Source organism: Pangasianodon hypophthalmus, chromosome 3 (assembly GCF_027358585.1).
Source record: "Pangasianodon hypophthalmus isolate fPanHyp1 chromosome 3, fPanHyp1.pri, whole genome shotgun sequence".
Classification (NCBI taxonomy): domain Eukaryota; kingdom Metazoa; phylum Chordata; class Actinopteri; order Siluriformes; family Pangasiidae; genus Pangasianodon; species Pangasianodon hypophthalmus.
In genome coordinates this window covers 13,722,501-13,748,514 of record NC_069712.1, presented here as the reverse complement: position 1 = coordinate 13,748,514, position 26,014 = coordinate 13,722,501, and the positions used below count along the sequence as shown (strand labels likewise).

At 38.7% G+C, this 26,014-nt stretch overlaps 2 protein-coding genes across 3 annotated transcripts in view; both read right to left on the bottom strand.

Annotated features, from left to right (window-relative positions):
• Positions 1 to 440: 440 nt before the first annotated feature.
• Positions 441 to 19,650, bottom strand: inpp5f (inositol polyphosphate-5-phosphatase F). The gene is made up of 20 exons (XM_026937959.3): positions 19,160 to 19,650; positions 16,505 to 16,585; positions 14,026 to 14,162; positions 12,157 to 12,285; positions 11,717 to 11,884; positions 11,110 to 11,166; positions 10,806 to 11,007; positions 10,495 to 10,674; positions 10,205 to 10,272; positions 9,835 to 9,959; positions 9,379 to 9,456; positions 8,846 to 8,966; positions 8,563 to 8,691; positions 7,951 to 8,068; positions 7,659 to 7,857; positions 6,884 to 6,955; positions 6,724 to 6,797; positions 6,469 to 6,597; positions 6,183 to 6,270; positions 441 to 6,050 (listed from the first exon to the last, which is right to left on the bottom strand). The coding sequence occupies exons 1-20, from the start codon at positions 19,254 to 19,256 to the stop codon at positions 4,919 to 4,921; spliced, it is 3,384 nt and encodes a 1,127-aa protein (XP_026793760.3). The 5' UTR covers positions 19,257 to 19,650; the 3' UTR covers positions 441 to 4,918.
• Positions 19,651 to 21,768: 2,118 nt separating this feature from the next.
• bag3 (BCL2 associated athanogene 3) overlaps positions 21,769 to 26,014 on the bottom strand; it is a 6,624-nt gene continuing 2,378 nt past the window's right edge. For both annotated transcript variants that reach the window (XM_026932061.3, XM_053232402.1), the window contains exons 2-4: positions 24,751 to 25,080; positions 23,563 to 23,943; positions 21,769 to 23,282 (exon numbers count right to left, since the gene is read on the bottom strand). In XM_026932061.3, coding sequence (XP_026787862.1) covers positions 22,521 to 23,282; positions 23,563 to 23,943; positions 24,751 to 25,080 — 1,473 coding nt within the window. In that variant the 3' untranslated portion in view covers positions 21,769 to 22,520. The remainder of the gene's footprint in view (positions 23,283 to 23,562; positions 23,944 to 24,750; positions 25,081 to 26,014) is intronic.

The following is a 26,014-nucleotide window of genomic DNA, read 5'->3' as shown; positions in this document are numbered from 1 at the left end:
GAATTCATGTGTGTTATATGATAAGAACTATATCTCTCATGTAAGGACTGAATGTCTGGAATGTGCTAAAAATCAGGCTGGAGGAGGGATTCACACACAGTATTACTGTCAGTGTAGGAGTATGGGCGAGGCGTTCATACACTCACAAGGTCCGTATGACTCTTCTGCCCAGGGGCAGTGTGGGGGATTTCACTCCATGTGAAACACCGCACTACATATTGTTCTCTTAACATATTTACTTAAGTTCAACGAGTAAATACGATGTCTTACTTGAACTGAGTCTGGACTGTTAGAGCAGAAAAAAGTGTAATATTGTCCCCTATTAAGACCTTATGTGTATAGTAAAAGGAGAACATAGAAAATATTTTTTAAATAGCAAGATATGTTTTGTACTTTATAGGAGATGATATCTACTAATGAAGATACCAAGATAACATCAGTTTGCTTTGAATGATTTACTTAAAAAGCCTCCCAAATAAGACATAATATTTTAAAATACAGCAGTTTTACACAATTGTTATCAAATACAGGGGGTTAAGAGTGAGTAAGCATTAGGAATAAATGGACCATTATACAATGCAATTAAATTCTGGGTACAGAATGAAAATATCTTTCACACTTTTGTGGAAGAAGTCATTCACACACACACACATGAGATGATGAAAAGTGTTTAAATGATGCCTAACACATAAGTCAAAAACATTTTCAGAGATAAAAAAAAAAAGAAGTAATTCAATTATACATGTCAGTTACACGACAAAGTGGTAATGGCAAATTATACATGGTTTCCAAAGCACTTGGTGTGAAAGTATGGTCCTTTCAGGAAATTCTGTGAATCAAAACAAGGAAGGTGCACCTGTTTATGCATAGAAAATACAACATAAATGGAACAACAGGAATGTTTACTTACACAAAACAGCTCCTTGAATAGGTTTACATTTATGTACCACTGCCTTGTACTAATATTCTAAATTATTCGAATAGCATTAGAATAAATTCCAGTCCAGTGCATGCCATCTCGAATTCTTAAGTAACCTATAGAAACCTTCTGAAATAAACCTATAAGCAAAACCCATTTCCCAGCATACATCAAATCAAACCTGTATTACAACCATCATGTTAATATTCAGATAGTCAGCAGGTAGCAGAATGATGCTACAGGTATTGTTGAAATGTCAGTTGTATGGCTTGATGTCGATACCTAATTTGCATCTCAAATTACAGTAATTACAGTAACATATAACCATTAAGCATAAAACAAAACCAAGTTCAAAAAGTGCAGTCCATAAAACACTTATCCATCCTCCCTCAGGCTTGAGATGACCATGTGTTTCATTATATGAAACAGGAGTTATATAACCTTCTCTCCTTCTTGGATGGAAAAACTTTTTTGAAGGAGCTTGTGGATTTTGGTGAACCTCAGGGCTGTCTCACCGGGCGCTTAATGCTACAAGTAGGGCCACCCATGATGACCAGATCTGAGGGGAGTGGTCAGACAGAGAGAGATCCTAAATACCCCCATGAATGGTACAAAAAAGACTATGAGTACCATGCCAGAATTTGGGTTACTTTGACCCAAAATGGAGTCAGGCCTGGGGGTGCTTTTGTGCAGGCGAGCATCTGGTGATCAGGCCACTCATGTTGCCCATTAAGCTCAATCCAAAATGGTGACATGGAACCATCCTGTGGGCTCACCACCTACAAGATGAAGGGTGTTGTACAGATGCAATGCCAGTCTTTAATGGACTAGACCCCTGGAATTGAAACCATCTGTGGTCTATTCCAGATTGATTTTGAGGTTTCATACAAGCCCAGTTTCTGCTACATGGCAGACGTATTGTATATAGTGAGAATTATTGGGTTATCCATATAACTCTTGTCTGCCTTTAAGTACAGCAACTGGACCATATAACTCGCTGTTTTAACTCACACTATACTGTCTGATCCTCAAGATACAGGTTTATAAAAATACCACTTATAATCCATTCGCTTCAGCGACCTACACATCCTCAAGCATGCTGTAATTATCAGCTCTCATCATGAGTCACAGAGTCAAGGTGAGCCCTTAAGGCACAAAAAAAAAAAAAATCTTCATGGTTCTGGCTTCCTAAAGACTAGCCTGTCAATATGCATATCATTTAAAGGAGCATTCTGACATATTGATATTATTTAGTGTATTTGCCATGTTACATGTTATTCTGTATTACAATATCACATCTCAGCATTTTATCAGAATTCATAATTATGTATTATTGTAGCAGTCAGGCCTGTTCCTGTTTTGTCTATACAGATGTTAAACAATCATTAAGAATCCTCACTGCAAGCACCCGATTCAAAAATACTTCCAGTACTAGCATTAGCAGTATAGCTCAATCATTCTGGTTATGGAACAAGATTATTATTACTATTTTTTAAAGATATTCAGTGCAGCTAAATACGAATAGGTGAAAACTAAAGGTGAGTGCAGAGTACCTCAGTCCAAAGTACAGAGAAACATCTGAAAACTACTGCAATATCCCCCACAAAGGATTTGATGGAAAACCTGAATTCCATCTTTATTCCACAAAAAGCAAACTGGAAACAAATATCTTGCCACTTCAATCTGATGAGTCTATCATGTGTAGCTAGCTAGAGGGTAGTCACCCTTTTATTTAGCACAATGCCTGTAACATTTTGGTCCTTCAAATGAAATCCTTTAAATGAAATCCATATTCTACAGACCCCTTCAGGTCAGATTTATTTTATGCACATAATCTGACTATTCAAATCATAGGTTCACTATTTAAATGTGAGTTATTGAGGTTTGGATTAAACCCATCCAATTCAAGTGAGCTGTCAAATATGCTAATAAATATAAGAACGTAACAATAATAATAACTTTGGATTGTGATTCCCACCAATGTAACTAAATTTAAAACTCGCAGACCCCATAGGATTTAATGTATCTTACTATAAACACAAAGTGTATACTTTAGTTCCTTGGCCCTGATTAATGTGGGAAGACCTTATTATTACTTGTTCCTCAGCTCTTTTGTCGAGCGAGTTAGAGCTGTCATCAGGAGGGGTGGCCCTAGTATTAAAACTGCTTCTTCTTACTCTGGTGACTGAATCACCACTAAAAGAAGCAAGTAGATGTGTTTAGAAAAAAATAGATAAATGGTTCCATTGATGATTTCTTTGCTGCTGGAGTGTCCCTTTAAATATAGATACATGTACATAATTCATTCATATCAATAACTGCCTAATTAAATTCAAATTTCCCAGAAACATAGATACAGCATAAAGGGTGGTGAATTTGAGGTACCACCTCAAACAGTACTGATCGCCTGCTTTAAAATCAATTAAAGCACACTAATGGTCATACCTCAAGCCTGAGCATGGACATATCAATGAGCATGTTGTTGATGTGACAAAACCAGAAATTATTACACTCAAGATGCAGCAAAATAACCTGAATAAAAATGAAAAATGACATTAAATATAAAGTCATACATGTCAAAAATACCTGCACCTAATAATATGATAAGACTATTGATATATAAATATCAGAGTGCAAAAAGCATTTTACAGTGTTTTCATGTTTGGCCTGGGTCCTTTACATCTGACCTGCATCAAATAATAGCTTAAAGCAGTCAAAGTACTCTATGTATTCATAAATAACACATATTACTCATTTATCCTTATACACAGACAACTGTGAAGTTGATATTTACGTTTGAATATCAAAATATATTTGTCAAGCAACTATGTGATGCAGGTTTGCCTTGCAAATAAACCCTCCTGAAAGAATGAAACATTTTACACAAGTATAATTTAAGACACTGACCACTTTACCATTATCCTACAGCATTTCTGGGGGAAAAAACTAAGCAGGTTACTTGCATAATCTAGAAAATAAAATAATATTCATAATATTAAATATATTATTCCTCACAAGATTAAAGGTACAATAAGTAATTCGCTTATGAGTCTTGTTACCAAGCTGTAGCTTTTTTAGCAGCACAAGGAATATAATCAACTTTACATGTATTTAGCACAATATACAATAAAATCCAAAGCAAGAAGATAAAGAGTCTGCGCTTTTGATCTAATGTTCCACTTGATATTTACTACCAATAATTTAATATTCAAGTTTTGATGAATCTTCTACTTATTGTACCTTTATGCAAACGCTTTCAAATTTGACGGCTAATTAAAAAAAAAAAGAAATGTTAGTAAGGACTTCAAAGTGCCTCAAATGTCCATCTGAAGTGGCAACTTTCCTATCATCACAATCAGTAAATTTTATGTAAATATATGTGTTCTGTCTAAATATATTAAGTGGAAGGCCCTACTTCTGAAGAATATTTTACTGGACAATATTTTACCATAGATTATAAAGTAGAAAAGTATGGTCCTACGTTGGTACATTTCTATTGACATTTAACACAACAAATATATTTCTTTACCTATATGGAGCTTTGTTTACTTTCCTCCTTTTCTACTGTCTAATACTGAGCTGCCCATCGAACAGATATTAGAGTCTGACTTGGTATACGATTCGGCTATAGCTACAACACTCAACAGATGCAAAGAAGAGTACTGCACAGCAGGTGTCACACGTGACTAAACTAGATCTTGACTCTCGACATGCAGTAAAACTTGCTTGCCCCAATCTACCTAATATTTCTCTACATGCAAGACCAGCAATGTATGAATGTTAAAGATTTTACTCAGAATAAGGGCACAGTCAGGTTCAGCTTAGGTGTACTATATATACACTACACAACACTGGCTGTAAACATAAGTTACATTAACTGGAGCAGAAATATGGAGTAATTGACTGTACACTTTTTTTGTGCAAACTTATGCTACTGCTACTGTGCTAGAAGTTACATTCTACACTAAAAATGCATCTGTATGAGGCCAAACGAACATATTATATCTGAATGATCCTAGTCTGGCACTGTGTAAACATAGCTCGCAATTCATTCTGCTGTGTTTCATTGACAGCATCAGGCTCTGGACTTTTTTGAACTTTCGCCACAGCAAAGTTGATACCTTGAGTGAGTCCAGCCTGGGTCATGCTAGCCACTTGCACCACAGAGCTCTTAATCTTAGCAAAGGGGGACACCACACGACTTCCATTACTGTCTGCTGGAGAAGGTCCTAGACTCCCTTCCAAGATGGAGCCAAGGCTCTTTTGGGAGCTACATGATGCGGCAGAACCTGGGGGCTGGACGGTGAGGAGTTTTCCTCCTGAGACTGAAGGCTCCACATCGAGCTGAGATGGACGAGGGAGTTGCTGCTGCTGGGTGTTTGAGGTTTCTGGCTTTGAGCCTGAAGCTGGAGGTGCTTTGAGACCCTCAGGTGCTTGCGGGTTTAGTGGCAGCACCGGGCGTTCTTCGAACACTTCTACTGGTTTGGTCTGCGCATCCTGGACAAACTGGTGGCAGTAAGCATCAATTGGTGTCCCAAAGTCAATCAAGATGGCCTCCTCTGCTTCTGAAGCTTCGCCAGGTGACTGAGAGTTTGGTTCAACTGACAAGCTGTCCTCTACCTTGTTCTCGCAACTTGTGACACGAATAACAGAGGGGACAGCGAGTTCAACACTTCCGATGGACTGGGACCGGCTGGCAAGTCGAGGTGCAGATGCTACAATCCCACAACTGGGGAGCACATAGTCAATGTTCTCCAGGGAACCTGAGCATGGCTGCTCATCTGAGTTATAAGAGTCAGAGTCGTCAGAGATCTCTAGATCTGAACGATCATTACAAAGGTCCTTCATAGCTCCAGGGCCTGGATTGCCATCAGAAGTCTCCAAACTGCTGTCTGATTTCCAAAGGTTCACCCTCATGTTGGGCTTTAGGAAGTTCACCTTCATCTCGAGTCTGCCGAGGGGCTTGAAGTTTCCAATGTTTACGTTAGTTTTTGTCTGCTTTACTTTCTGATTTAAGGACGAGAATTTGTTCAAGAAGAAACTTTTGCCCTGAGCTAAGCCTGAGCCAAGTATTGGCTCAGTGGCTTTTCCCTGTATGCCCAGGATGTCTTCGTGAGGTTTGCTGTGCTTCCTTGAAAAAACAGTCAAAAGTAAAACAAATAAGAAATTCAGTCTCTTCACTTCTACCTCGGAAGATGCTGTCAGACCTGGAGTTATTGCTGGAGTTACCACAGAATTATTGTAAAAACAAAAGTCTGTTTACCTTTCCAATTTCTTCTCTATGACTAGCAGGTCAAGTCCCATTGCTTGTTTAGTTATGCGGAGCATCTCTGCTATACACTGCAGGGTGTCTGAAATGTAAAGGAAATATCAAATACATCTGAAACTAATCAATTTTTGCAAACACACATTCACAGCACATCTACACATTTATAATCATCTACATTAGTGCCAGAATATTGTGCGGTACCATATTTAAAAAAAACAAAAAAGAAAAAGAAAAAACAACAACAACAACAACAAGGCACCATTGTTTCATGGTCTTCTACCTTTTCCATCATCTTCTGGGTTCCGTGTCACAGCCCTCAGGGTGTGAAAATAGCCACTAATCTCCCCATTTTTATAATGCAGTCTCATGCAGGAGTATTTGGGTTTGCCAAAGAGAGTAGGCTCTGGGCCTGTAGACAAATATCATAACATCAGATAATGAACCAATTATATACAAATATGCCAGTCAGAGTGGCCTTAAAAAATATAACAGTTCACATATAAAAAATATAACAGTTCCATCTGCAAGCACCTACCTATTTCAATCTTTTCCAATCCTTCTAAACCGAGACGCTGGTACTGGTTAACTTTATCTGTCTCCTCATCATAGCTGAAATGAGAAAAGAAGAAAGCTGAGACTTTTTAGCCAAAAACTGTGGCCAACTATCAATCACTAGACAAAATGGAAGCACTTACTAAGCAACATAATATGCACAGTTGGACAGCAGTAACAGAACGTCCACGTCTTTGTGTGTCGCATCAATAAGACTATTGAGAAATAGCAAAAAGACAGTCAAGTGAAAATTGTCAACATTTCCCTCCATAAAACTGAAGATCTACACAAATTATGCATGAAAATGGAAACCATTCATATTCAGTGCCGAAATGCTTCATAACTCGCCATGTAACGAGAAAGAACCCATTTACAGGACCACATTTTGACCTGAGATATATTTAAAACAAATAAGTACATTCACTCGGGTAAAGAATCTCATGTCATAATATGGGTTAATCACAAGAACAGAAGTGCCAACCAGCCCGACCAACATTTGTTAGGCTTACAAAGTCATTTAGACATCATCATTAGGACCAAAAGATGTAAGGATTTAGGAAATATAACTCCATCACCCAAGGCAGTTCTTAAAATACAGGAAACACATGAGTACCAGTACCTTTGTGCCATTGCCAATAGACTGAAAAAGAGTACACAAAAGTGCATTCATTTTGACAATCAGTAGATATTTCAATTCCTTTAGGATCTGTTTTGTCCCAAATAATGATAAATTCTACATTTGTGAATTTTAACATTGATTTAAAAGAAAAAAATCTAATACACCCTCTGTGGTTCAACACCCTTATATTGCTATTGTCCAGTCTGCTGTTTTTCCAAGACACTGCAGGGCTATGAGTGCAAAAAGGCATAAGCATTGCTAAATATTGTGGTAAATAAGAGAAAAGAAATAAGATTTACCTGGGGTCGCAGTCAATGAGGGCCCAGCCTCCATGGAACTTCTCATCATCTGGCAGCAGTAGTTGCATGTACGTCTGGAGGAGGAGGCTGACCTGTTCCTGTGCTCCTCTCTGGCTCTCTTTCTCTTTCTCCTCATGCTCCTTCTCTTTGCTGAAGATAGAATACAGGTCCTCAGTAACAGGGAGGCCCATCATGAGGTCTGAGGAGAAATAATGATGTGGAGATGTCTGAATCAGGGCTAGATATGCAAATTCGCATCAGCCAGTGAGATTAATTGTATTTTTATCCTCACCGATGACAGCCTGTCTGTATGCGTCACGGAATCGGTTCAAATAGTAGCGATTGGCAGAGTTCACACCGTCTTTCATCACTCCGGCTAGTTTCCTTTCTCCTGTGCGTGTGAAATCGCCCTACACAATAGTGTTTAAACACCGACAGACTTTCCACAGTTAAGCTGCCAATGGCTAGTCATGAAAAATAACACATTCATAAAGTAAGCCTCAATGCTTTCCATTAAAAACAATCTGCAGGGCTTTGATTTCATCAGGCCAACAAATAAGACTATCTTAGCAGACAAGATGGCTTTAATACCCAGTGTTTATAGCTTGTTTCACTTGTACAATTATAAATGTTACCAGAAAACATTCAAATATGATATTTCCTTCCTTATTTATTTTTTAAGAACCAAATTACAGCACACCTACAAAGTGAATGAACTTCAAAAAATGGGTGTTTGCGTCTGCAGCTTGAGAAAACATGCTGATTACATAATGTGTTTACTTTTAATCTACTTCTAGGTCTATACTGTATTTTAAAATATTTGCACATATTGCATTAGGGACAGACAAACAGAGAGTGTCCACATAAACTTGATGACTCACATCCAGTAATCCCTGTGAGTTACCTTTAAAGCAGCTGTGCCAGCATACTGGCGGCTGATGGTGTCTCCATTGTTGGCCCACATCACCTGGTAGATCCTGTAACATTTAAGGGGCAGTGGCTGTTCTGGGGGCATCACCCCCAGTTTCTTCAACTAGAACGGGAACAAAATACTCTTAACTTACAAACATGTAAAGAGCAGCATGGTTCAGGAGAATCACTGGTACAACACTGAAGGATAAGTATGGCAGTCAGTGTAGAACTGGATAGGGTTTGTTCAACCATAACACAATGGTAGTTTTGCATACCTGCTTTTCCATGACCACACGCGCAATAGCTGCTTGAACTACATTAGTCCTGTCTAGGCAGTCCATGCAGTTAACTCGGAAAATCCCCTCTTGTGTACAGATGACTCCTGCTTGGTCCACCCTGTAGGAGATACATAATCAGCACTCTAGCTCATCTAGTTCATATACACTTGATACATAATCACATGTATTGATCCCTTTCCATTTGAAATAGTTAGTTAGGATGGGATCAATAATGGTACTTGACTTGCGACAAATAGCATTCAAGATATGCTACACCCCCACAAATCCAATACCAAATCAAAAGTCAGAATTTAAGTTTAGGAGAGAATTTAATTGCACATGAATGCAGTATATGCTCCAAGGAAAAGATGTCATTAATATGATAAACTGTAAAATTAACATTAATTATCTATAAAACCATTTTTAATATATCCTAGCATAAAGGTGTTCCCACAGGCAACTAGGAAAAAAACTCCAAAATACCTATTTGATTTCACAGGCAATTTAAAATGTTAAAAGAGAATACTGACCAGCCCCATCGCATGTCTGTGATGATGTCAGAGATGGCGTCGGTGAGCGTCTGGACATTCTCAAACTTCATCCCTCGACTAAAAAAAAGAGGAGACACTTTACTACACAACATTCCTTTAATTGATTAACTACACACAGATTTTCAAAAAGACTCTTAATTTAGTCCATACTGCTAAAATTTACATTCAAATAAGAAAGGGATTACCTGAAATCTAAAAACAGGTTTTTTCAATGCTGTGCATGTTTAGTTTTTTTTAAAACAAGTCAGGAAGTCGATAATTTATTTAACAGACATTGGCAATGATATGCCAAACATTCCAGCACTGCTACAGAAACATAACACTCTCTGAGACAAACATTGAATTAATGTAGTCATATGGTTATTAAAAAAAATAGTTCACATATTTCTCCATGATTTTGCCACAGCCATTTTATATCTGCAGACTGATTCTCACCAGTGCTCATGGAAGTCGAATGAGACGTAGGTTAAGTTGGGGTTGTTGAAGAGCAGCACCTGTTTAAGGTATGCATCACCAATCAACTTCTCCCGCCCATTTTGGTCCACCAGATTGATTATGACCTGGTGAAATAAATAGAGTATTATATCATTCCAATCACTGAATAATCAGTGTATATATTCACAAGTTCACAGTGAATTCACAGTGTTTCAGATTAGTCATTATCTTTGCTTTACAGTTCTAATTTTACGTCAGTTGCATAATGTCTCTCTTTTAATGCTGCTTATGGCTTCCACGGAGTTGCTCTAATGATCCTCAATCATCCCTTCTCCTCCTTCTGACACTGTTATCCGTCAGCAGACCTTACCTGTTTTTTATAAATTTTAAGTTGCTCCTCAAAGTGCAAAGCAAAATAGGGAGTGGTTTCTTTCTCTCCTGTAATACAATTGTGGGGAAAAAAACAGGAAATGTTTCTCAGATGAGGTGTTTAGTGTATCACGACTAACATCTTTAGTCAACGATTATGCAACAAAAACAATGACTTTCCACCTACATAAAGAGTTACACATTTTATTTACCCGTTGTTTATTTATTGTCATTTCACACTAGGCCTCATTGTTTCATGGTGAGTCTCATGACTGAACATCCATACCATACCTTTCTCTAGACGTGGTCTGGGATTGTAGCGGTACCCAGCTTGGCTCCAAAACACAGGGACAGAGCCTCGTGTCTGCACAAATGACAGCGTGTGATTATGCACGTGGATTAGCTGCTCTGTCTCCACATAGTTGGCCACACGTCCATCAGTGTCCACTCCTCTCCGTTTGTATCGCATGCCTTTGACAAGAAAGCTCAGGTTACACAAGATCACTTTACAGTTCTTACAGATTGACACAGTGTCAAGACCTGAGCCAGAAGCTTCAAATCACGTTTAAATGTCACACTTTAAATCTTTAAATGTGTTTTACCAGCGCGGTGACGGCTGCGTCTGGAAATGAGAGCCACCGTAAAGCGTGGGTGAATGTCGTCCACACAGGTGTGCTGCTCCTGCAGCGGTGTCTCTGGGCTGCTTTTTTCCTCATCTGAGCTCTCGTTGTAGTTCACCACCAGCTCCTCCACCTGAACAAAGCCTTGGATTATGGGGATCACCCAAAAGTCCACCTCAGGAACCTGCAGTATAATGCATTTAAAGTTTGGCTTTTAGTTTTTGTTGGGTTGCAATGGTGTATTTTAAATGTAGGCAAGTGTGCATTTAAATGTGCCATTTTGCACCTGTAGGTTAACTAGGTCCTGTATCATGTGTTTATTCCAGAAGAATCTGTCATCAACCTGTAGAAATAAAATTACAGCATTACTTCAGCATTAAAGGAGCAGTTTTAAAGACCTCTGCAGCAACTCCAATAAAAATATTAATAACCAAACTCCATCTCCTAAACCAAGCCCACCCCCTCTGATGGAAGTCTGCAAGCCTCATGACAGGCCTTATAAGGAGAAAGGGCATTACTGAGCAGGCAGATACACTGCATGGCAGTAGAGTGGCTCAGTTTTTTTTTTCTCTAAGGATTCTTTTAATTTTATGATTGTTATTAAGTCTACAAATATCACCTGGTCTTTTTCCAGTCTTCAACTGTTCAGTTTGGGTGAGTCAGATTTTTCATTTAGTCTCCTAACCATTAGTAGTAAATGCTGCATACACTGACTATAGCCACACAGGAAAAAGGAAATACATAGATAAAACATGGAATGCCTTGTCTAACTTGTACATATACCACTTTGGCTTCGAATGTGGAAAATCTAGCGCTATTTCAGTGTAATTTATCAGTGTATGCTGTGTAATGTGGAACATCCTGACATTGTCTGGGATAGGGAGGCCCCTCACCCGTTTCCAAAGGGGCAGATCAGACTTGTCTGAGGCTCCCTGTCTCTGCACAGTATTTGTAAGATCATAAGTGGGGCTGTAGTAAAAGGAATCGGAGTCCATGAATATCTTATAGAGCTCATCAAGCAGTCTCCTCTCCAGGCGCTCCTTTTCTTTATTCTCTTTGACCTGAAAAGCATGAGCAAATAAACAGGATTAAATTAAAGAAATATCAATTAAAAATAACTCAGTAGAGTGATTAATGCAATACTGATACTAATGTTATCAAAACCAGAAGACTAGGAGACAAATTGGATGAGTGGATAAACAATAATTAAATAATATCTCTATTATTTCCCACATTTGAAAATGTGCAGGCCAGAGGCATACAGAAAGAAATACAATACTCCTTCAAATTAATGGTATTTATGAATGAATGAGCTTTAAAATCAGCCATTAACCTTTTTCTTGATGGGAACAGCAACATTAGACTTGATTTGACTCAGAGTCTTCAGCAGGAACTTAGAATCATCTGGAGACTGGGTAATTTTCTCGGGTTTGTTGATCCCAAAGTGGTGCTTCTTACAAAGCTAGTAAAGATAAAGAGAAGCAAAACCATGCTGACCACATCTGAATTGTTAATCTCACTCACATAGAGAACAGCAAATCAAACCACAATAATAAGATGTGTGGCAGCCTGAGAAAACCATTCACGTGGTCAAACTTTGACATTTTCCGTTATAGAAAGTTAAACTGGAGACAGCTGCATTTGAAGATTTCATTCCAGTTGCACTGAATAACTCCCGCATAGCTCACAAAAAAAAAAAAAAAAAAAAAAAAAACACCATTACTGCCAAATTTTAAAGAATTGTAAGTTTACACTGGAAAATGCGTTATAACTTATTAACAGCATCATCCACATCTGTCCTTGAGTTAAAATTCACTAACGCCATTTAAACACAAGCCTTATCGACATCTCTCCTCTCAAATGGTCTAGCATCAGTGCTGATAATTGCTGATTAATTCAGTCAGTTCTGTTTTGCTGACTACATTTCTTGGTATTAATGTATTTTATTATGTAATTAAAAAAATTTTTTTTTAAACATTGTCTGCTGTCAGCTGTATAGAGTATGTAAGCGCTCTTCTTTGTTTTGATGATGAAGTGACAGCACAGGAGCATCACGGACATTTTGACAGTCAATCTTACCACCAACTGAATATATAGGCTTATATCCATTTTGCTCCGGCACTACCCAGTAACTAGTCATGATCAAAGAGTGACATTCACTGTGTGAGGAAATCCTCTAGCTAGCAAGGTTATAGATATCTTTAGGCAGATTAACTATTTTTCCTGCTGCGTTTGTTAAACTGGCTCCATAGCCAACATGATATTTGTGGGCAGGCGTCAAGGAAAAGTTAGTCAAGTCAAGGAAAGTAGCCTAAATAAAAACATGTCTATGTCATTTTGACAAAATATATTTATGTTTTTAATAATGATTTATGTTGAATTAGATTACTGGAATAATAATTCAATTTTGTTCAAAACCCACTATTTTTTTTAGCTCTCTTCCAGAATTTATCCACAGTGACATCCGACAGGTTTTCGTAGACAACCACACAAATGTATTTATTGTCTCGATGACACTATAGGGTGTGCAAAAATACTTCAACCCTACTAATAAATCCATGTGCAATGATTATAAGCAAAGGGTATCTGATCTAAAGCTGTTCTGACTATAGATAAACTACAGATTCTCACGCACATACTTGGAAACACAACAGTACCAGCTATCCAGGGGGATGACTAACCTTGCTACATATCAGAATAATCATTCTGTGGTATGTGGTTGAAGATAAATTGTTGATAGCACACCATAAGAATGATTACTGATTCCAAATCTCAGACAGCTTCACTTACGTGAGCAAACCATCTTTTTCAATCCGAGAAGCTCCCCTGAGAGACTGACACCTTAGAAACATCTTGCTTCCTCTGGATGACCTTTGAGACACACACACCACCTCTCATCCTCTAAATATCCTAGCTGATATCGACTGAATGCTATTTCACTTAGGAGCCTTCAGTCGAATGTCTTCTAATCTGTGTATAATAGAGATGAAGGGTGCACTATAAATAGGAATGACAGAGGAGTCTACTGAGCTCTCAAGGAGTCCTAAAGCTGAATTCTACCAACATGGTTTGAGAAAAGGAACATTAAAACAGAACTAAACAGATATACCTTATCTCAAAAAAAAGAAGAAAACAAACAGAAATAATGTTCACATAAAAAATGCTTTATTTCTTTCTGCAAATGATTGAGACTGCTCCTCACCTCTAATTCCAGATCCTGTGGTTCATCATCTGAGAGTGGGATAACGGTTATTTTTGTGATCTTGTACACCTTGTGTTCTCCTGGCAGTAAACCTACAAGTGCTTTCTGGCGGATCAGAATCAGGCCCAGAGGAAAGTCTGCAGGGGAAAGGAAAGGGGTGCGTCATGCTTAAAGAGTTCCTTGCATTCCACACCCTGTGACAACATCTTTTCCCAGTTACAGGGAGAAATAGCTGGCTAGCACTGATGAGTCACCCCTGTGAGAAATGCTCTCAGTGATCTGAAGACTACACAGGCACTTCAACAAGATGTGGATTAGTCAAGACTTTAGGAGACAAGTAAGGAATAAAACATGAAGGTATGTGCTTTTATAGGAAAATAATCAATGGCCCGGCATGAAGCGGCGTTACCACCTTTTACCACCCCGAAACTGATTATTTTCCTATAACAGCATGTCCCAAAGTGTTTTATTCTTCTTACACTAGAGCAATTTGCCAATGTTTACAATTTGTTATTTGTTAATTAACAGAACATCCTACATTTAATCATTTATAGTTAAATATAGTGAAAAGTCCACTCATAGCAACTGTAAACAGTCGTTTTCTCACCAGCCTCTCTTTTCTCTTGAAGTTAATAGTACAAAAAAACGCAGCTTGTCGTTTTACTGAGAAGCCATAAATACCCAAAGTCCTCTGTCCTGAAGACAAGACTGCCCTGTGCCGGAAAACTTAAATGAACAGCTTTACCTCGAACTGTAACAAAGCCCTGACACAGGAGACTTCTTCCATAAATGTTAAATAAATGTCTCCAAGCTTCATCATATCACTGTTTATAATTGGTTTATTTTTAGGCTTTGATTATGTGGACTGTCCACCATACAAGCCCGTGTGAATGTGCTGTCATTACAGAAATGTATTACAGTAAGCACATTCATATAAACCTGTGTTTTGCCTTGCATCCTGCACTACTGTCTGAGCTGTTGTTTTACAAAATTAACCAACACCTTCTGACCAACCAGATTTGAGAATTTGACAGTTGTTTAATGAACAATAATTGTGTACAGAAATAAAGCAGTAACCAGCTTTATCACGATAGACACATCACCTGGACTCATTTGGAGAATTCTGAATACAACTGATGTACGGGTTTGACCTTCTCAGTATACGTCTCTTGGCAAAGTTAGATGTATATTTTCAGTGGAACAGAGACTACATCATGCTTGTTAATCTCAGAATGCAGAACCTAGAAGTGAGGATTTGTGAATAGTGATCTGAGTCATGCAGAGGAAGGTCAAATACATAATTTCTCCAGAACTCTATAAATGAGTGCAGGTGGTGTGTTTATCCTGGCAAAACTGGTTACTGATTGCTTTATTTCTCTTTCTATACACAATTATTGGTCTTTGTCTCCTAAAGTACTGGGAAGCGCGGAGTTGGTGGGCATTCACAGAGCAAGTTCTCAATTAAGAAATGAAAACCACCTTGGTAAAAACTCTCCCTTCCAGATCGAAACCCTGCCAAGTGTGAACACTCAGTGGTCATCCGATGTGTGCTGCAACGATTGTGATGCCGTCTGCATCCCAAACCACCAACTGGCCATGACAGTCTCTTCATGAAGGATTACTCCTTCTCTAAATGTCTTCAGTCTCTTTTTTGTAAATAATTACAAAATCCTTTTATCAAAATCCTCTTTCAATGCACTCTCAATTATTTATTTATTTATTTATTTTTTACTTTTCCCTCTTCTTCACTGAGTAAAGTAACTTGTAAGTTGTGGCTCTAGCATAAAGAAGAGCAAATCGGTGCATTTCCACTGCAGGATCCTTTTCAGAAACCCATGAACTTTTTCATTAACACAGAAAACATTTTTTTTTTTTTAGCAGGGACAATTTTCAAAATGAAAGATTTTCATGGACCAGAAACAACTGAGGTCTTGCTTTTCACTCTGAACAGTGCACATTGTTCAACTACAAGATTCATAGAATGAAAAAAAAAAAAAAAACTCTTACCTACCTGCCATTATTAAATCTTACTTTTTATCAGAGACAGTCCAGCACAAGAACAAAACAGAAAGTTTCCGTCATGCACAATAAGAGAGTCAAACATGTTAAATACATGTATTTTTTTTATACATAGTTCTAGTTGAATGCCTCTCACAGCAGATGGCTGCATTAGACTATTTAACATGCTAACATCATATTTGTGCAACAAACAAAACAGACCATAAAATTCCACCTCCTCTACGTCCACAATTTTACTCTTCTTTTGCTGTGTTCTGAAATGACATAACCGCTGCATAGTTTGCATCATGTCTGTTATTTTACATAATGGTCACAGTCCGTGCAGCACAGCAATGCAAAACAGGAACTTAACCAGGAATTGTGTAGTTTTCTATCAGTGTATCGGAGCCCCTGTGGAAGTGCACCTATTTAATTTCCTCTTTCAGTTCCTGAGTAAAAACAATGTCACTATTTATCTTACCAGCATGAAGTTGAATTTTTCCAATAACGCCCTCCACCAGCCCCAAACATATTGGATTCCAAGCTAGTAGCAGGTCAGTTGCTGAAACACAGAACAGAATAATGAGTAGAAGTGAGTAAAGTTATTTCTACAGAAACCAGTCTCTGTTAACAAAATTTTTATGCATGTACAGTTGAAATAAATGAACTATTTAAACATGACCACATAATCCGTATAGAAAATTGCTGTGACTCATGCTAATTATCCGATTTGAAGCTGAGCAACTGAAGTTCACATTAGTGAGGCAAACTCTGGACCTTTTGTAGAATACCTTTTTCTCAACTAACTGGCTTTTCATGAATACCACATTTCTTGTGTAAATGCTCCTGCGTACAATTTACAAATAAATTAGTTTGTATCCAGCTTGATAAATGACACAGATTATTGCTATCCTCAGATGTAATCATAGAAATCTATGTCTAGTGTATACCTGCATATAAAATCAAGATTTCTTTCAAACGAGCTGGTGTCAGTGATCCACACAAACAGTGGAAACCCTTTTCCAATTAAATAATGAAACAGTGCTGCAACCCTAACCGGCTCAGCTTGGCTGCACACACAAGGTAAAGGCCAGAGAGCCCACAGTCGACTCATTCGCATCCTAACAGGGCTTTACGTCTACATACCAGTCAAGATCAACTGACTGCACTAACAAACATGATAATGCAAACACTCCAACTCTAATGTTAATGTCTTCCCACTTGTTCTATATCTGTAAATGCAAATGATCCCTGTCTGTTTTCCCTACACCTTTTTTTCACGTGTTCAATTTACACTTCAGGACAGAAGACATCCCGAACATCTGTATCCCGAATTATCAGTAGAATTTAAACATGATTTGCTACACTACAATATCAAAACTAAACGTAAGCACAAAGGCACTGGTGAAAGTTGGACCCTGAATTAAATGAGCAACTTGTGTGATACAATGAAACCATCTTCATATCAAATTCTGGGAAAGCCACAGCACTATACAGTTATGTTTTCACCATTCTAACACATGGCTTAGCCAGTAGGTTTACAAAGCTGTGGGAGAAGCAGGAGAAACAGATATAAGACCATCTAGGATATCGTTTTAAAAAGGCCAGGCAAAAGCTTTTTGTTCAGTGGTTCTACACAAATGTAACACAGATGACACTGTTATATGTGATATACACAACTGTCAATGACACTTACTGGGAATGACAGTCCAAAATCTGTATCATCTTCAACCTTTCCTTGGATTTTATTGAGTTCACTGCTTTAAAATGAGCACTGTTATTTGCTTTCACTACAGTAACCAGAATAACCTGATCTTATCTGATGAATCTTAGACTCACTTCATCTATATCACACTGAACAGTGTTCACCGTTATGTGTGACATCTCAATCTTGTAGACTTCGTACAAAACACTAAATCCACAGAGAGACCTGAGAGGTTTGCGTGAGAATTTTAAAAACATCCACTAAATGTTGCACTAAAAACCACAAGTCTATGCCTTATCTGTGTAACCCACTGATATCTGTGGTCTCTAGAAAATAGCGTTGCAGTTCCATTTTATTTGAGTAGCTCTCTTAATAACGAGCAAGCCTGAAATGAGCGTGGGGAAGAAAAACTCCCTGAGATGACACATGAGAAAGAAGAAGAAACTGTAGAGAAACCAGACTCAAAATGGAAGCCATCCTCTTCTAGGTGACACCAGATAGTGAGATTATACATCGTTACAGTATACCGATGTAGAGGAGTAAAAACAGAATTGTGTTGAAAGGATGTTCAGAATACTGTGAATGCGAGTCCAGGGATGAGCACAGGACAGTCTTTATGATTACAACAGCAGTTCTTAGGTACAAGTCTACAGTATCCAGAGATTACCGGCTTTAAAATTTAAAAAAATAAATTAAAAATGCAGCTGTGGACTGTAGTTATATGAACTGGCAAATCTCTAAATCTCCAGCTGTCCTGTTCTCTGTTGCTTCTCTGAGATTTCATCAAGATGCCCTCTACATTTAGTCCTGCATTCACAAATCTACATGCTGACAAAAAAGTCAGCATGCGCTTTGGGCGTTCATTCAATTATTTAAGTCTTTATAAAAGTCTTTTGGATTTCAGATGACTAAAAATGGCTTGAAATTAATAAACTGATGCGGTTCTTCCGTTCTTGAAAAGTAGGGCAGACACATTATTTTTAGCACCTCTATTTAGCGCGCAAGCCCCGCCCGCTGCGCTATGATTGGGTGACACTTTAAAACGATCGAAGTAAACTGTTCAATTGGTGGACGCGTCTAGGTGTATTAGCCAATCCTAGCACAGAAGGCGGGATATGCCGGAATATGCGTAGGAAAAAAAATTAAAACGCAGGGCATATATACATAGATGCTTATAGTTGACGGCCCAAAAAATTAGCAACTTAGTCGTTGTTGGATTGATTTATTCGGTAAAACGACTAAACACTACGTTTGAATAGTAAGTGAATGTTTTTACGTGTGTAGTATAGAGCCAGGTAAGTTGCCCTTATATTTTTATCGCCCAACTTTCTTCCTTGCGAGAAAAACAGAGGTGAATGTACTGAGGTGAAGTAGGCTTCACCGCCACAGTGTTATGAGGAGGTGCACTGAATCAGCGCTGAACTAACTCACCGGCTCTCACGGCCATGGAGCCGTCCTTCCTGCTGCACCACAGAGCGTTGTCTCCACTCTGGAGGATGTAATGGTCTTTGGCCTGAAACAGCTCCATGTCGTCGTCAAGTCAAGTCAAGTGAAAAAACCATGCAGCTACTGCTCAGTGAACACGTCCGCTCCGAGACACCGGAGAGCGCGCATCAGAGCCGCCAGCTCAGGTAGTTAGCCGGCTAGCTAACCCGCTCTAGTCCTGATATAAATGACAGTTCAGACTATTCACACAGATAACACACACCTTCCAGCTACCTATTAGCGTTTACTACACTAATAAACCTTAACATTGCGTCAGTCTAATTTCTTCTTAGCGCTATTAACCTGTTTCCCTCTGATATCAGCGAAGACATTTGAGCAACACGAGTCAAACAGGAGATAGCTCTAGTCGTGCCTGACTTGGGCTGTGATATTTTCCCCCCGTCAATGAAGAACAGAGCCGTAAAGAGGCGTGCAGGGTTGCCAGGTGTGTGAAAACCCCCCAGCGGAAGAAACGTACTAAAAATCTAGACACTGCTTTCAAAACAGGGCATCGTTACTATCATTGGACAACATACTGTAAAACGTAGGTTTCCATAAACATCTAGAGTTAAAATGGTTTAATATTACATAAGGAATAAAACAGCACACTGATCAGTTAAAAAAAATTATAGGAAAATAATCACCTCCAGGGAGATGTGATGATGTTTCCACCCTGACTGATTATTTTCTTATAACAGCACTTCCATAACACAAGTGCAATGTTTCTCTTACACCACAGCGATTGAAATATACATGCATTTATCTATTTAAAGTTTTAATTTTAATTTAATCTTGTGGAACATCCACGAGACAAGTTTGTTTCTGTTATTACTTATGTTATAGCAGCTATAAACGGTCATTCCTCCACTCTTTTCTCTCTCTTGAAGTGAATAAGATGAATAACGCAGCGTGGCATGTTACTGAGAAACCAGAAAGAGCAAAATCCTCTGTCCTGTAGACCTTCTCATGGTTGAAAACCGTACTGCCCATTACCATGCACTGCGAACGGAGACTACTGCCATAAATGTTAAATAAACGACTCCTTACAGAAAGCTTCGCCATATCACTGATTATACGTTGATAAGGGGAAGCTTTCTGTACATAACATCATATTTTTAATCAGTTTATTATTAGATTTACGTGTAGATTGTCCCCCATACAAGTCCCTATGAAGGAATTGTTACTATAGAAATAATATCAAGCACATTAATATAAACCTGAACTACTGCCAGAGGTTCTGTTATCCACACCTAATCAACACCTTCTCACCAATCAGATTCAAGAATTCAACAACACTGTGGTGTAATACCTTTCAATAAATAAAGAATGAATGAGAATGATTAGACCAAATTCTCTGACACATAGAAGTTACACTCTTACAGTGTCTTACAGAGACAGGGTTAAAAATGGAACCTCAGAAAACCTATAAAAATAAACCACTTCATCCTGTGAGTGTTTTAATAGGCAAATATAATTAATGGAATGTATTCAGACGCATCAGCAGCACAAATAGAGTGAGTATCGAGGACGTGGCAACACCGGAGGAGTGGCTGAGCCCGAGTTCCTGCAGGAACCGCGTCACGTGACCGCCTCCGTCATTTCAGGGAAAAAAAACGGAGCACAACAACCCAGGCCTGTTCCTGATTCACCACTGCTGCTGCTTATAAAGGTGCTCTGTGGATTCCTTTGTTTGATGTGGAGGAATCATTTGTTCCAGTCAGTAATCAGTGATCAAACCCATTGTCTTGTTCGTTTTGGAATATTTTAAGGCATATTAACAAACAAACAAAAAAAATTTCATATCACATTGTTCAAACTGATAATCTTGACCCAGATTTTTTGGAAAGTAATTAATCTTATCAGAACTCTTAAGTTTATCTGATCTTTTAACCATAGTCACATTCACTATACATTCAGTAGACACTTTATTACTTACATTCATTAGCTGGTTTACCAGGTAAACCTACCATATAGTGGCACTTGGTGTGATGGGGATCAACAATGGAAAGGGGCCCCACAGGACCACCACTGATTTGACATTATTTCGGCAGTGGACCATTCTCAGCAGTGACCCTAACATGGTAATGTATTTAGTGCTGGCGTGAACACTGGGGGTTTTGAGCACCTCAGTGTTGCTGTGGATTGAGAACAGTCCAGCAAGGGCTAAAGAATGATTAAGAAAAACTGTGCATGGAAAAACATGAGCTGTATCTTCTAACTGTTCTGTGATTATTATAATTCCCTCGGATCACGTCTGAAACAAGTGGTCTAATATTCTTACCTCATTTCCAATTACATTAGACCATTTTTATTTTCTATGGAATGTACTTTCAGAGTAAAAATGATACAGCTGCACTATAAATAAAATGCACTCTATTTTTATTACAGTCATTCTGACTATTATTTTTTCTTTTTTAAATCTGTGGTAGTATGCATATATCACAACTTAGTTTGCAACCTATTGTAACAGTACACTGCTACTTTATATCGCAGTCATTAAGTGCTTGCAGAGTTCTAAAGCCTCACAGAAGTCACACGAGAAGGGATACACAGTATACTTTTCAGGTCTTTTATTATTCATGTATATTTTGTGTTTTAAGAGAACACACTTTAATGGAGATGGAGGACATTTTTACCACTGGAAAATATGTAAAAATGTTCATTTTGGCACAAAAATAGAATAGAAATATAACACTGTTGTCTATATCATTCAACCATTAACACTGATGTTGACAAGTATCAAGATCACAACATTATAGTCAAAACACTGCTAATCTGATCAGTTTTTTGTTTTCCAAATGTAAAGAATATATAGGCTATATAAGGAGTTTGTTTTTCATGTGAAAACTTGACCCTTTTTATATGTGTTAATTGTTTGTCTTTGCCCGCTGTTATAAAATCAATGAATAAAATCAGTGTCCTTCTAAGAAACAGTGGGTATTCTCATTGGAATTTCAAAAGCTTTTCATCATACATGGAAAAGACTAAAGGCAAACATCGGATACTCGTCCTAAGTAGAAGCAAAAATAAAGCACATTCATTTGAATAAAGGCCTCTTATTTGAGGCTGAGTTTCAGGATGAAACTTAGCCACCACAAGGTCACCACTATGGTCCTGCTACAAGACACTTGTACAGTAAAATTCCACAAGAGCGCCATCACATAACAGCACGCATAACTGCACTCAGCAAACAAATCACATATTAACTGTCAGCCAACGGAACAATTAAATTAATTGTGCATGCAACCAATAACAGACTGAGGAGATGTGATTGGTGTCTCTTTCATACTAGAACTTTGGTTTGCAGTTATGATATCTCCTTGGCCTTCTCCATGTCTGCCTGGTTGATCAAACTAGGCTCTCCTTTCTCAGCTTCAGTGCTGCTGATGCTCACCTGTGCTTCTGAATGCTCACCCAGTGTCTCCAGTTCCTCAAGAATGGTTTGTACTCTGCGGACACCATCGCGACGGGCCTGACGCACATCTATACGTCCCTCTGGATCAACCGAGTCCAGAGCCAACAGTTCTTTGGTCAAAAATTCCTCCAGTGTCAGATATCTTTTATCATTCTTTTTCCCGTCAAAACCTTTCACTTCCTGGGCCAGTTTCTCCACCCGCTCCAAAATTTGCTGTACCTTTGCCAGTCCTGGGTGACTTGAGCTTGCTTCCACCTTCTCCTCAAGTTGAATTTCCGGGTGTGGACCTGCTGGTTCCTGGGGTTCTGGCGATGCTGGAACCTGCATGGAACCTGCACTGGCGGTCTCTGGCATTGGAGGTGGCACTTGTTCAGATAGCACAGGGTGTTGTATGGGGGTCTGCACAGGCTCTCGCACAGGCTGTTGTATAGGGGTCTGCACAGGCTCTCGTACAGACTGTTGTATGGGGGTCTGAAAAAGTTCCTGTTCGGGTTCCAGTATAGGATGCTGTGCCAGTGGTGATATGGGATGTGGTACAGGCTGCTGTGGTTCAGCCACTCTCTGAATAGGAATCTCAATGGGGTGGATGGTACGATGTTCAACAGGATGATCAACCTTAGGAGGAATCTCTGTATGTACAACATGCTGCTGGACCTGGAAAGATAAGATATGAAGACATTAGTTCCTCTTATTGCAGTTTAAATGTTTGAATGTTAATATTATTTTTTATGAAAGTAAAATTGTTATCTCTCAAATCACACTTCTCTTAAAAGTGCAGTAGCCTAATTCAGGTTCATTATTTTAAATAAAACTTCACAGGTGCTGCAGCTCAGGTTTATACCAGTATTTTATACTCAGGGCTTCATGCTACTGTATGTTCTGTGTATCTCACTCTGTTTTAAACATGCCTAAGAATTCACTCTATCAACATTACCTGTGGCCTCTCACTCATGACCTGTGCTCTGACTGGCTCCTGAGCCCTTACGCTGTGCAGTAAGATAGGACTAGCTGAGCGATTCTGCTCAAGCTGAATGGGCACTTGTTCACGGTAGGTTGGAGCTTTTTCTCTTGTGGAAAATGCAGGGCTAGGACTCCACTCTTCTGGTTGGCGGCTGTGAACAGAGGGTTGGTATTCTGTTTGCCAGAAGCGCTTAGGATGGACATTCTGGGTTTGTGGGCTGCCTCCGGTCCCCTCATGAATGACAGGAATGGGAATATAGCCCGCCCGGAGGCCTGTGCTGCTGGGTCTGGAAGGTTGATGATGTGAGTTGGTATGAGATTGTGTCCCCTGTGGCGAGTGGTGCACATGGTGGGCCTAAAATCAACAACATAAATGAAGATTTCAGAATTCGATAAAGTGTTAATTGTCCATGAAAATAGATCACAACCACCATTGTGCCACCACCATACACACACTTCGATAAAAAGGGTTCTTGAAGGGTTCTTTGGACAGCTTCCTAGCTTCCTAAAGTATTTCTATTTGATACCTTCTCTGATAGTGAAATACTGTTGTGGGGTTCAGCATAGAACCTTTAACAGTTCCCCAGAGAGACTAAGTGAAGAAAACTTATGGGTTCTAGAATTAGCCTTTTTTTTTTGAAGAGCACAATAAGTACAGAAAAGGTTATTAGTCTACGTTCGTGCATTATAAAGATCTACCTATCTATCTAAACGAGTATGTACAACTTTCATAGGATGTAGTGAAGTTGGTCAGTGATGCAACTATTTCAACATGAATCCTAAATAGCTTATCATAAGAAGCCTAATGAAATAGCAATTACAATAATATTTAAGGCATTTTTTCCCATGTTTTTAGGTATTATTCGTAAAGTATGAACCTACAGATTCAACTTCCTGTGTTTTATGACTTGTTGTGATATCCTTATTACATATTTTATTTCCAAATATAGTATGATGTGCCAAGTGTTTATATTTGGGCTCAGGTTTTTGAAACAATTTACTCTGTCCAATAAAAGCTTCAGTACAGAACTACTCAAGAAGCAATGTACTAGGTCTCAAAATACCCCTACCTAAAATAAACCATACATTCCGAAAACGCTAATATCTTTTTCTTTCATGCATGTATCCATGACATCAAAAATCTAGTTCACTGGGATTGTACCTCAGGTCCATGTGAAGCAGGTGAACAGGACAGGCAGTGTGAATCGGCCTCTGACGTGGCCTGTACTGGAGATCTTGGTCGACAGTGCAGTGTGGGAGTTGGGGAAGGAGTCCGGCCATCTGCTCTTAGGTTTTGCTGGTTTGTCGGATACATATAAGAAAATGGTGGATACTGTTGCTGCCTGGGTTCGATATTTTCATGGGTGACTGGGATGGGGATATAGCCTTGACGTAGGTTTGGCTGTTTCATCTCCGGAAAAAAAACCTTGTGCATGTCCTGAGGAGATGAATCTGTAGATGCACAGGGGCCGTTGAGGGGAAGCTGAGTGCCCTGCAACACATTTATCAAATACATTAAATAAACATATGTCACTGAAAGGCAATGGCAAACAGGTTAGTGACACTATATCTGACACTTTCATCTGCAAGAAAGATGCAAAAGCTATAAATAATCTCCACTCGGCTATTTAGATAAAATGGTTAATGAACTAAAACATTACCTAAAACTGACATTACCTAATTAAGCCTCATTAAAAGGTGGAAGAATTGTTAAGCGAGGGATGCCTGATTTACGTTATAGTGAAATCTTCACACTCAACCTTAACAATTCCTGTAAAACAAAGTCACTTGGTCACCTCACAGATTGCTGTAAGCTTTCACTTTTCAGTACCATGTAATATTTCACACATACTACACTATTCTTTATTTCTGTTACAGTGGTAAAAATCCTGTGCTACTACTTTTAATCTTTCGAAGGCTGCTTTAGTGCAGACTTCCTTAAAATCTTTAAAATCTTTCGCCCAATAAATATATTTTTCACCTCGCTGCATTTCACAAAATGGGAATATAATTCTACATCTAGTAACATTCTATTTCCAAAAATAAAAACTGTCCATCAAAGCAAAAATGTTTTCTGCACTCAATCCAGGATATTTTCTTTAGTTTGAAACATGTTCTCTGGGAGTACTTCCCACTCATGACTGTGAAATAACCGGCTAGAGAAAACATTTCAACACGATGTTCCTTACGCTATGTGTGATATCACTGCACTGGTATGTGCATAGCGGTTTTATACTGTGAAATACCTATACAGATTACGCAATGCTTTCACATGGCTAAGGTATTACCACTCTGATCATTACTAAATAATTGTGGATCATATACACACAACCAGCATATTCCAAACCTGTGTCTCAGTTTGCATAAATACTCCCCCCCCCCCCCCTTTTTTTTTTGCTTGTTTAAGTCTTAGTTCAGTTTTGCTG